This window comes from Crassostrea angulata, chromosome 7 (genome assembly GCF_025612915.1).
Source record: "Crassostrea angulata isolate pt1a10 chromosome 7, ASM2561291v2, whole genome shotgun sequence".
NCBI classification, from domain to species: domain Eukaryota; kingdom Metazoa; phylum Mollusca; class Bivalvia; order Ostreida; family Ostreidae; genus Magallana; species Magallana angulata.
The window spans coordinates 13,626,214-13,638,601 of NC_069117.1; the positions used below are offsets into that span (position 1 = coordinate 13,626,214).

The 12,388-nt window shown below is 34.8% G+C and overlaps 1 protein-coding gene across 2 annotated transcripts in view; it reads left to right on the forward strand.

Annotated features, from left to right (window-relative positions):
• The first annotated feature begins 1,599 nt into the window (after positions 1–1,599).
• Positions 1,600–12,388, forward strand: part of LOC128191831 (E3 ubiquitin-protein ligase MYCBP2-like) — a 49,547-nt gene continuing 38,758 nt past the window's right edge. For both annotated transcript variants that reach the window (XM_052864144.1, XM_052864145.1), the window contains exons 1-24: positions 1,600–1,874; positions 4,003–4,072; positions 4,280–4,507; positions 4,767–4,920; positions 5,148–5,329; positions 5,506–5,653; positions 6,252–6,364; positions 6,491–6,556; positions 6,776–6,872; positions 6,984–7,054; positions 7,198–7,339; positions 7,592–7,668; positions 7,771–7,981; positions 8,318–8,485; positions 8,608–8,763; positions 8,914–8,982; positions 9,173–9,436; positions 9,719–9,820; positions 10,429–10,545; positions 10,693–10,774; positions 11,130–11,244; positions 11,351–11,444; positions 11,793–11,924; positions 12,067–12,145. In XM_052864144.1, coding sequence (XP_052720104.1) covers positions 1,750–1,874; positions 4,003–4,072; positions 4,280–4,507; positions 4,767–4,920; positions 5,148–5,329; positions 5,506–5,653; positions 6,252–6,364; positions 6,491–6,556; positions 6,776–6,872; positions 6,984–7,054; positions 7,198–7,339; positions 7,592–7,668; positions 7,771–7,981; positions 8,318–8,485; positions 8,608–8,763; positions 8,914–8,982; positions 9,173–9,436; positions 9,719–9,820; positions 10,429–10,545; positions 10,693–10,774; positions 11,130–11,244; positions 11,351–11,444; positions 11,793–11,924; positions 12,067–12,145 — 3,062 coding nt within the window. In that variant the 5' untranslated portion in view covers positions 1,600–1,749. The remainder of the gene's footprint in view (positions 1,875–4,002; positions 4,073–4,279; positions 4,508–4,766; positions 4,921–5,147; positions 5,330–5,505; positions 5,654–6,251; positions 6,365–6,490; positions 6,557–6,775; positions 6,873–6,983; positions 7,055–7,197; positions 7,340–7,591; positions 7,669–7,770; positions 7,982–8,317; positions 8,486–8,607; positions 8,764–8,913; positions 8,983–9,172; positions 9,437–9,718; positions 9,821–10,428; positions 10,546–10,692; positions 10,775–11,129; positions 11,245–11,350; positions 11,445–11,792; positions 11,925–12,066; positions 12,146–12,388) is intronic.

Sequence of the window (12,388 nt, forward strand, 5' to 3'; positions counted from 1 at the left end):
GAAACGTAACGTTATACGTAGTAGCTGCAGGACTGTAGCTCCCGGTCTGAAAAAATTCCGATGGACGACCAGGGAGCTACAGTGCCTCCCATAGTAAAAAACTGCAATTTACGGCGCACAAAAAAATGCGCTAGGTTTTGACTGATTAATCTCATTTACGATCATATTCTGTACAAATATTTAATCCCAAAAAATTCCTCGGACATTTTACTACAGATATTGTCACTTCACTTGCCTCTGATATTCTTTTAAACACTATCCCTTGCCCTGTCAATTAAAGTGGTGCAAGTTTGTTTACATTTAAAAATGGCGACTCTCGATCTCGACGTAAATTAACATACTTCATTTTCCGAGGTCGGTTATCATGTTTAAGAGAAAGTCTGAGGCAAGTTAAGTGATGATATCAGTGGTAGATTTGCTGAAGAATTTTATGGTGCTAATTATTTTTACAGAATTTGTGTGAAAATAAGGTTAATAAGTCCAAACTTAGCGCAATTTTTTGTGCGCCGTAAATTGCAGTTTTTTACTATGGGAGGCACTGTAGCTCCCAGGTCGTCCATCCGAATTTTTTCAGACCGGGAGCTACAGTCCTGCAGCTATATACGTAGCAGCGCCTTTTTTTAAAGGAGGTGGATGGCAGCCTCATCCAAAAAATCTTTGCAAGCAAAAAGAAAATAAATCATGAAAATTCTAATCCTTCAGCTCTTTAGCAGTTCAATGGTTTCTTTATTTTCACTTCCATTTCTTACATGCGTTCTTTTAACATGATAAGCAAATATTTTTAAGCGTAAATTAAAAATAAAATTAAACATTAATTATTTTTTTTAAGTGGAGGGGCAAATCCATGGTAAGTCGATTTTCTATGTATAAATTGACAAAAATGAAAAAAAATTTAGCATGGGGGGGCTCTATGATGAGTCAAGTTTTATATGTAAGTTTAAGAAAAAATGTCTACTGCAAAAAAAAAGGGGGAAATCAATCAATCAATCATAATCACAATCACTTTAAAAGAGGAGATGCAGTGCAATGAATATTTATATATTAAAATCTTTATTATTTAACAACATTGTATCTGAGATTAAACTATTGTTCTACATATAAATAAATAAATTATAACAAATCTTATAAACTATGAATAATGAAAATTTACTGAAAAATAGGTATGTTTTATTTTTTGGCATTCAAATTTCACGTTGTTAATTTTATTTTCTTAATTTATTATAATTCATTGTTTGATCACATGCTGTGCTCGCCCCAACGGTCGCACCGTAAAACATATTAGCTTGCTTGCATGAATGGAATGACTTCAATTGGTAAGCTATATATAACAATTGATTATTATATTTAAAAGACAAAACGTCTGAAGTTTGACAATTTTGAAAGATCCGCGCCAAAACAAGTCCGTAAAACATGGATTTTCCCCCCAAAAACGAAAATAATAATAGAAGTGCATTAAGTACTATTTTATAATTAGCTTAAAATATGAACATAATGATGAATAAATATAGGGTTTTTTTCATTATCAAAATGTACATGATATATGATTAAGACAACCTTCATATATTTTCGTTTTGTTAATTTATGCACACTTCGCTACCGTACTTTCATTTCTTGCATGACATTATTTTTACGTCTTGTGAAAAAAAGACAGTTAATAATCTTACTGTAAAGAAAATTGAATCGCGTAAATGTTGCATTGAGTCACAGGATGTGTAGGTTAGATATGTTATATGAAAACTAGTAGAAAAAATGGCGACTTTGCAGATTTCTCCGGCATCGAGGAGCGAACTGGCCAAGTTCCTGGCTGGGGATATTCTGAGGGACAAATTCCACAACCTATTTCAGTGGTGTGACGAAGAGAGCATCAAGAACAAGTAAGTATGGGGAATTTGTGAGCAAGGATAAGTCTGGAAGTGAACCGATCTTTCAATTTTTATTTCTAAAATTGGAATTGTCTTTTTCATACATGCATAATATTTATTAAAATTTTCTGGTTTTGCCACACTCAGCCTCATTGATATTGTGCTAAGGATGTTTGATAATATCTGAATGATTTTAAAAAAGAGAGGACCACATAAATTAAAATAAATATAGGACTCGAGCAAAATTGATGTTAGATAAGATGTCTGGGAAATGACTAATCCCCTATAAATAATGCTAATGAATTGTATCAAATTTCTATTATCTTTACATGGTATGTCAATTTGCAAAGTATTAGAGAGTTTAGAGATAAATAAAGTTGCATGTTCCACCATGAGTCTTTGCCCAATTGTATCATAATATTTTATCTCTTACATATCCTTGTTGAAACTGTCTTGAAATGCAGATTTGATTCTTATTGTTATCATTCTTTATTTTATTTTTCATTTTTTTTTTGTTCAATACTATTTTCCTACAAGACTGTTTTGACTTCAAGCTTAATTTTAGAATGCGGATCCATCTCTTTTTTTCACCTTTATTTTGATCATTAAAATTGTTCAAATGAATTAAGCTAGGTCATGTAGGTGATGATTAAATATTTAGAACCCAGTGTTTTGGGATTATGAGATGACAATATCATTCGAAACTATTTACAATGCATTAACTTCAAAAGAAAGAATTATTGACATTAACTTTCTAACATATCCATGATGAATCGTCCTTTATTATTTAATGTGTCGTTTTGTGTAAGTTTGAGTTTACACTGCTCTGTCCTGATAATTATGGATTTATTAATGGTATTACATGTACTAAATAAGATAATGATTTTTAAGATGAATAGTTTAAAGAGCATTTGTATATTTTGTAAATAGATTTATGTAGGTAACAATTCTTAGAAATTAAGGCAGAGAAGTAGAATATGATATAGAAAATCCATATCAATAAGATCTCTGTGTCAGTATAAGGACTTCAAGGCAGTTTAAAAAGGAATGCAAAAATTCAAATGTAGACAAATTGAACAAAACCTGTTGGAATGTGAAACGGTTTTGTTGTAAAGCTGTTTTAACAAAACTGGTTGGTTAGGAAATAGGGGAAGAAATATTCAGTAGATGTAAATATTCTAGTTTGACTTTGTTACATTCCTCTCTTTTCTGTTTTGTGAAAGCAACATTAGATAGTACTCAGGATAACTGTACAGAGACATTCAGTTTCTGCATGTTGATTTTACTCGTTTCACTAACCAATTTCATGTACACGTACATTTACATATCAAAACCATCTATGATATTTCAGTGCTCGAAGTTGCGACTAAATAGGTCGCATATGCGACTTAAATTCAGGATTTGCGACTTAAATGAAAAGCCAGTCGACCAAAAATATCCGCCCGGTTTATTTTCAAAATTTTTACACCGGGTTCAAATCTTTCAAAATAAACAAAATGGCAGACTATTTAAACAATATGGCATGTTTCAGTCCTATATGAATCTATACAAAGACAAGACTTCATCCGATGGAAGTTTTATATGCAAAACTGCTTGAGACAAATATGTTTAGTAATGTTTACGAGACTTTAACATATCGAGAAGCTAAGCTTATTTTGTTACGACAATGTGAAAGAATTTCGTTCGATATATTCTTTTTACGTATCCAATCAAAACAATGTACAATTTTGAAGATTTGGTAGACTTGTCTCCCAAGAAACAATGAGAAGAAAACTTCTAGTGCCAAAAAATATTGATATACATGTAATGAGTATGATGTGTCATTTTTGATTGGATATTAATTTTTGCCATACATGAAACAATAAATAAAGCCTTTTTATCAAATTGAACACACTTCTTTTATTATTTTTTACAGTACATTTAATGAAAGAAAATATGCAGATATCTTAATGCTACACAAAGTTTTAGTACTTGCGACCTGAATTTGAAAATGGCGACTTAAATTCAGAGTAGGTTGCCATTTGGCGACTTTGTCTAAAAGACTACTTTGAGCCCTATATTTTATGTAGAAAAATGGTGTATGAAGTAATTAAAGATGTACAATATCAGAATTTATGTGACAAAGTTTTATATTTTTAAGGAAACTGAAAAATGATAAGAGGAAAGGGAAAAAGAAAAGCAAACTCAAATCAAAAGAAAAGAAAAACAAGGTACGTTCATTTAATAAGATTACTGTTATATAACTTTTTAGGATTATTTATTTATATCCTACATTTTACTATTCAATATTTCAGAAATTTTGCCCAATTTTCCATATTTAAATTTTTTTATATGCTATGAAAAGGATGCCATATTTGTAAATTTTTAATGCAAGTGTTCAAATGAACTTTGAGAGATATTATACTCTTTTCACTCAGCAAAGAGACAAGAGTCCCGAGTCGACAGAGATCAGGCGGATTAGTGTTGACCTCTATGCCAACCCATCCCTGTTCACTGTGTACGCAGCGGTCAGACAAACAGTGCTGGAACAGTGCATGAATGAGGCCACCCATATCTATCACCAGAGTATCTCCCCCACCACTGACTCAGACAGCGATGAAGATGGGGAGGAAAAGTCTAAAGAGCTGGCCATTAAACTGCCAAAGGTATGAACCACTGTGCCACCATTGATATTCTAACATCATTTATTCAGTGCTGAAAAGATGATAGCTGTGGTTTAGTTTAATAATACATACAAGTAAAAGTAAATTCACAAGCTCCATAATTCTGACAACATATGATTTATCAATACATTGTACATATACTTTTTTCAGTGGGTTAGTTATTATTTTCTCTCTTATTACCTTAATTTAGAACAATCACAAATCTTAAAAAGTTGCTAGTGGATTTTTTTATATCTGACAGATTGTTGGTCTTGGCCTCTGTGGTGTGTTTGAGTTGATTCGAGAGACCAGAATCAAGTACCCAGAGCTGTGTGTGAAGGCCCTGCGAGCATTGTTAGACCTGTTACAGGGCCAGTACCCCGAGAGCATGAAGTCAGAACCAGTGGATGTGGTCTGTAAGTCAACATTACTCCATTAATCTGTTTTTTAGTATGCTGAATTAGATTTATTAATTTTTTTCTTTACAATAAAATGAATGCTGTATTAATTAAATGTAAAGAATTGCTTAAATGCAAGATTATTTAAGATTTGTGTGTGTATCATTTTTCCAAAATTCATCATTTCAAAAAAATGAATGGATAATTAATAAAAAATGTGATGATGATTCTGATTGGTTAATCAGCTGGGCTGTTTGAGCTGTTGATGGAGCTGACCTGTGACCTTGGCCCTGACCCAGACCTGCCATCCCTGGCCTGCTCCTCCCTGATTAGTCTGGTGATAGCCCTGGGGGACACTAGTAAAATACTCACTGCTGTGTCAGCCATACTGATGAACCCTCGACCTCATCTGTCTTACCACATTGTGGTTTGTATTTTTATTTTTTATTTTTTCATTTACAATTTTCAGTCTGCATCTTCAGAAATTATTTATTTTTTCTGCTTTGATTCTCAATTTTAGCAGAAAAAATAAATTACTTGTATTTTTTCTGGTAGATATGTTACAAATAGGTGTTAAATACATGTATGTGTATTTTGTGTTAGGTGCCCGGTATCCTGACCCTGTTACAGAGGAGCGTACAGGCCGTACTCCTTGGTAAATCAGCGCTGCCTGATTGGTTCAGTCAGGGAATCAAAGCAGCGGCCAGGATCAACAAGTTCCAAGTGGAGGCTCTAGTGGGTCACCATCACAGTATGTATGAGACACAGCTAGAGACACCAAGCTTTCACTGTTATCTGATAGTTGTTTACTGCTATATTCTGCTGTATGCAAGGATGTGGTAATGGTTTTTGAGTTGCAAGTATATATATGTGTGATGGTTCTACATCATTAATAGCCTGTTTGTTCTTGAAAGAACTTTTTGAAAGTAGCTAAGAGTTGATTAACATATTGAAATACATGTACCCTGGTATATTTTTCTCAACAACCTTCATAATCGCTATTGGGTTTTTAAAGGAGCTTGATTTAATATAAGAAATGTAGAGATACCTTGAGGTTATTTTGATGAAAGTATGATAACAAGTAAGACAAACATTTGATATAGAATATAATGTCTGCCAATTTTTGGGTTACAAGGTGCATTGTACATTTTACATTGTATGTCTACTTTTTTCACTTACTTTTCATCAAATAAATGGTAGTGACAGGAGAATGATTCTTATACTTTATAGCCAACCAGTTTTAGAATAAATACAAATATACAGTTATAAAGAATTGAAGATATAACAATATTAATTTCAAAGGCATTAGTTTTATAATTTCCAGTAATTCAATGAATCTCTCTTTGCAGCCAATGGTTTAAACAACATTCCTAGTGCTGTATCCTGTGATGGCCAGTATCTGTATATATTAAACTCCAGTGGACTGTTCAAGGTCGGGTCTGGATATGGCTCAACCATCAAGGTATTAGTCAATGCAGCATCCATATCCTTTGTTAACTGTAGTTGAAATTCACTATTTCACTTTAAGAATTCTTTTTAAAAAAGGGTCTTAAAAAAGGTATTTACATTTACATGTGTGTGTGTTTAGGGACATGTGTATCAACAGAGAGAAGATTTTCCAGGAACTGCTAATGTTTGGCTGGCTTATGCAGGGGTAAGTACATGTACATGTATTTTATTTAAAAGTTATGCATGTAAGATGACAGTCAGAAAGCATCAACAGTCCCATACTGCTGATACAGGACAAAAATTAATGAGTCTGCAGAGAAGTGTGTGTACATTGAAAAAATACTTTGACCAGTCAGATATATGGTTGTCATCCACATGCTTTCAAGAGAAACGAAAATTGAATTTGGCGTTTTCTGTGTCACAGGGAAAGCTGTTCTGTCGCTGTGATGATAATGCCCATCCCCAGTTGTGTGTGGTGGATCCAAAATCTTTAGAAGTTCTGTCTTCCTGCAAAATGGATGGTAAGTACTGGTATAGATTATTGCATACATATAAAGTTTGACTAAAGTTTTCTTAAATTTTTTATGTTATAAGGAGTCTATGTATGTTTACATATGGATAAATGTTTTCAGGGAAAAACAATGGACCAAGTGCTCTCTTCAGTGATGGAGAATACATTGGCCAGATAGCTGCTGCAAAGGATGTAAGACTTGCACAGATGATTAAATGTTGGACTAGTTTTATCAATTGTATACATATGATAAACATTTTATACTATTTCTTAAACAATGATGTGCATAGTGGAAAATTAATTTAATGTAATGTTGGCCCTGGTCTGTTATATAGGATTCATTTGTGGTGAGAATGTTTGACCCTAACAAGACTCCAATGACTGTTGTGAATGAGATTCCACTAAAACTAACCAGAAAGTGTCTAGAAGTGCTGGGCCAGTCAGGCTATGATAATGAAATCAACCGACACCCCATTGGTAAGTGGTTCATCGACATTAAACTTAAATTTCTTGGCACAGATGATCATCCTTTCAAAGTGATAACATGTATGTGTACATTCATGATTCCACAAAGTGAATATCAAATCTCAAGAACTGCAACTAATTTGAATGATGTTTGTAAGTTCCTGTGATTTTTTTAACATGTATGCTTTAAAGAACTTATACATGATTGTTAATGTCTATTCTTATTATGTATTGAACATCAATTTTTGTACTTGTTGTATTCAGTAACCTCCAATGATGAAGAATCGGCCTGTATTACTGCTGGGAAAGAGTTTGCTCTGATCAGAACTGTTGGTGGAAAGGTTTGGATACATCTCCATTGCTGCATTATCCATGTATCCACATATTTCTAATACATGTAATCTATTGAAGTAGGCAAGCTTGACATTCATCTTTATTAATAGGTGATCTACACTGGCAAGTCTCAGTGCCTGGGTATCAAGCAAGGAGGCCCCGCCCAGGGGAAGTGGGCGGAGTTACCCATCACTAAGTCCCCCAAGATTACACAGGTGGTCACTGGACACGAGGGGCTTCATGCTCTGATGGTAGCGGAGGACGGGAGTGTGTTCTTTGTGGGGACGTCTCGGAGGGGAGAAGACGGGGACACCAGTGTCTGTAAGTGAGGGGGACACCATAATCTTGGCAAGATTTGTCAAGACTAAAAATTTTGTACCGACATCTCATCTTAACATCTGACCAATGTCCCACAAAATGATTCAAGAAATCTTGCATCAACTTAGACTGCTTGTTAGGATTAAAATTAGTTGAATTTTTTCCCATGTCTGATTCAAATTTTCACTGTGCAAGGAGAAGATGATTTTCAAAACTGTCCTTTGCATGTGTTTTTCTTGTTCCCTTTTTAAAAATCAGTAGTAAAACAGAAGTCAAATAATGGATTATGTTTATATAAATCAACTGGTATCTGAAATAATACTATTTTCTTTTGTAAAGCAAAAGCCAGGAGACAACCAAAAGCTGTCAAACCCAGAAAGATGATTCGGTTGGAAACAAGGCTTGTAGTGTATGCAGCCTGTAACAATGGAAGTAGTGCCGTAGTGACCAAGGAAGGACAACTCTTTATTTTCGGGAAGGACACCACCTTCTGTGATCAAAGCAGTGGTAAGGCATTAACATAGATAAACATTTTGTTATTTTTCTGTTGAAATTTTCCATGCAGGACTGTTACTTGTAAATGTCTTTCATAAAAATACTGCCATGAATTGTGTTACAATTATTTGCAGGTTTAGTTACAGACTTAAAGAAGCATGAAGTATCCCAGGTTGCCCTAGGCAAGGCCCATGTGGTAGCGCTAAGCAGTAAGGGTCAGGTTTTTACCTTTGGGATCAACAACAAAGGACAGTGTGGGAGGGATTTCCCATCAGCGGCCAGCAAAGAGGGTCAGTGTCTCATCGTATAAAGTCTATAAGCCTCTTACTGTTTAATGTTTTCTATAAACTTCACATTACAAACAGAAGTCATTACTCTATCTGTTTCTGCAATGATTTTTCCTTAGTGCAGTATTTTAACAATTCTGTCTTTTGTTTTAGTGATGAACAATGTAACAATGGCTGATGAGGAGGAAGAGACGGAGGCTGATGAGAACATCTGTCCACCAGGTAAAGGAACTTCCTTGGTTATCATTAAAACTTTTTACTAAATGAAGCAATTTAAAATTTTGAAAATAAATTTTAACTTGAAATAAACACTTATTTGCACAAAAAAATTATATCTGTTCATATATACATGTATCTGTTCATATACTTTGAGCTGAAGATGTACATGTATTTTCTTAACTACTATTTCCAGGGAAACACAAGTGGAAGCATGACATGTGTATGCTGTGTTCTGTGTGTGGGAGGTGCACTGGTTACGGCGTAGACTGTGTCAACCAGGGTCAGGCGGACAGGAACCCAGGGACAGCCTGTGGGTGTGGGGCAGGGGACTCGGGGTGCTCGGAGTGTGGGGTGTGTCGGACCTGTGCAGCTGAGGCCCCAGACATGGACGGGGATGATATTGACAGACAAATACTGGAGAAAAGTAAAGAACTACTCAGCATTGATCTCATGCTAGGTACATGCATATGAACTAAGAAGGTTTTAGAGACTTGTTTTATTTTAGTTCAGTGGTGTATGCATGGGTTTTTATTTCTGTGGCCTGAAATTTCATGTACAGTAATTTGCCGAATATAATATGCAGTTGTGTATAATACACACAACTTTCTAACAATGAAAGTAATTTTCTAGAAAAAATGCTTATCATAGTCGGCAAATTACGGTATCTAAATTTTTTGTTTAAATTTTATTCATTGTGTCTGTTCTCAGTAAAGACAGGTTTTATTCTCCTACTCTGTAGGCAAAAATGTTCCTGCTCATTTAGAACAGTTCTTTAAGTCTCTGGATTCCCCACATCTGAGGAAGAAACTGATGCACTTGAAAGGAAACAAAAGCAAGAAAGGTTCGGGCTTTCATCAACTAGAAAATGTTTTGTTTTGAATCAATACTGGTTCTGAAAAAGTACATCCATGCAGGCAAAGTAGAAATAAAGTTAAGGTACCTCACTACACCCAGGCTTATACTTTTTAAGATACCACGTCACAAGATGGCGATTTAAATGTTTTGTTAAACTGTTTATATCGTTCGATTTGGTTGTATATCGTTGTAGCTCAGTGGCTTAAGTATTGGGCTTCTGAACCGCAGATCATGAGTTCGAATCCGCCGGGAGCTTTTGTTAATGTTAACTGAATTAAATTTTTGAAAATGTAATTTTTCATCTAAAATTGCACATTTTTTGCCTATTTGACTTAAATACGTCTTATCCATTATGATATCTCTCATAATCAAGTAATTTTCTGCTGATTTGAGAAAATATCTCAAGGTGTAGTGAGCCACCTTAAGCACAAAGAATTGACAACTTTATCAACTCTCTACATATACATGTATATTTTTATAAGTAAAATTTTGATAGATGTGGTTTGTACTTGTACATTTGATTAAAAATTCTTTAAGTTTTTGTTAGATTCTTAAGTTTAAAGCTTTTTGAAAAAGTGTTTGTGTCATGAACAGATTTAACAGACCAAGAGACAGATTACACCAAGACCAGCAGCCTCCCTCCCACAGAGCTGGATGTGGGCGGGGCTGACAACCCAGCCATCCAGATAGCTTGTGGACAACACCATACCGGTAAGTTGACAACTTAGATCTATATCAAGTATCACTAAATCATGCATATTATTATCAGTAGACTTCTGATATATAATTGATAAAATAATATCATGTCTAAAACAAGAGGAGTAATTGTACATATACCTGGGTGTTTGTGTGTTTCAGTGGTGCTGCTACAGAGTGGGGAGGTGTATACATTCGGCAGTAACCAGTACGGGCAGCTGGGTCAGGGAGATACCGCCGTCAAGTAAGTTCATCAAGTGGAATCTTTCTTAAGATTTCAATAAGTAATGTAATTGAGTGACTTTGTGAATACCACTTACCCATTAAGTTATTCTCTCCAAAATGTACTATTATATGTGAATATTAATTTACGGAATTCAAAAAATTGTTTGAATACAAATGTTTATGCATGTTCATTAATTGTAATGTGAAAAATGAACCCTCGATTGTAAATGATTGCACAGTAATGAGTTAACAGACAGAAGCAAAACTGATAATAAGATGTAACATACATTGGTTCAAACTAAGAAAGGCATTTTCAGAGGTTGTGTTGGTAAAGTGTATTTGACTTTGTCATCTAACGGAATGTGTTGTTTCAGGGGTTGCCCTGTGTTGGTGCCGCTTCCACACCCAGCTGTTCAGGTAGCTGCTGGTAGCCACCATACTGTGGTGCTTCTGAACAATGGACAGGTGTATACATTTGGAAACCACCAGGTAATCTAAACACCAGAATTGAAAGCCCAAAAATCAATGAATAACTTGTATCGGATTTATCATTGCTTTGTGTAGAGAATAACAAGGTTGTATTCATAATTTACAGAAACATGCATTAGGCAGAGCAGGACCAGATGAAGCCGGAGCGATGTCAAAGAAAGCTTTGTGGTATGCTGTACCAGGCCCTGTGCCAAGCATTGGTATGTTATCAAAAGAGAGTGATATAGGGTTTACAGCTATATTTTGATTCAGATCTTTTTACTCCATCTAAGGATTCCTTATTTTGGTGATTACAAAAACATGTACATGTTTATATGATTGGTTTTCAGCTGGTCAGGTATATGTGTACATGTATTTCAGCATTTGTATCTGAATTTTTCAGGAGGGAAAGAAAAATATTTATCTGGAGTTCTGTTTGGTTAAATTGTTTTAACCCCCTCCCCCCCCCCCCCAACAAAAAAAAACAAAACATAAAATGTTCTAGTTTCAGTAAATGAATGAAAATTTACATGCTCTAGTAATTAATATATGTATTATATGATGTGTAGGGGCCCGGTATGGAAGAAGAGCCACCTGGATTGGAGCAAATGGGGACCAGACATTCCTGAGAATTGATGAGTCCCTCATCAATGCCCACATCTTGGCAGCCTCCAAAGTGTTTGCCAACCAGAAAAGCATAGGTAATGCAGTTTTTAAATGTTTTAAATTGTAACAAGAATATCAGAACTGTCATTAAGTAATGGTGGAAAGGTTTGACTTCTTTTATTTGGTGCTCTACCTCTTGTTTCCTGTGTGTTTTGCTGAGACTGCGTGATTTTACAGGTCTGATTCCTATTGGAGAGGAGAACACTGCTCTGATGAAATGTCTGATGATCAGCAAGGTGGACGGGAGTTGTCGCAGGTACTGGAGATAATCAGTCTGTAACGAACCTCGATATCAAAGTAAAATTGTAGAAATTAAATTGTAAAAACTGTCAATGGGGAAATATTTATGCTGTTTATTATTCAATATGTGTACCATTTAAATTGATATGATTTAACTGTATTTTCCACACCACTGTGAATGTAACTCCATATACCTCAAGAAACCATGTTATCCATCTTGAATTCTTGATTATGAGAAGAAAAAAAATTATTACCCTAT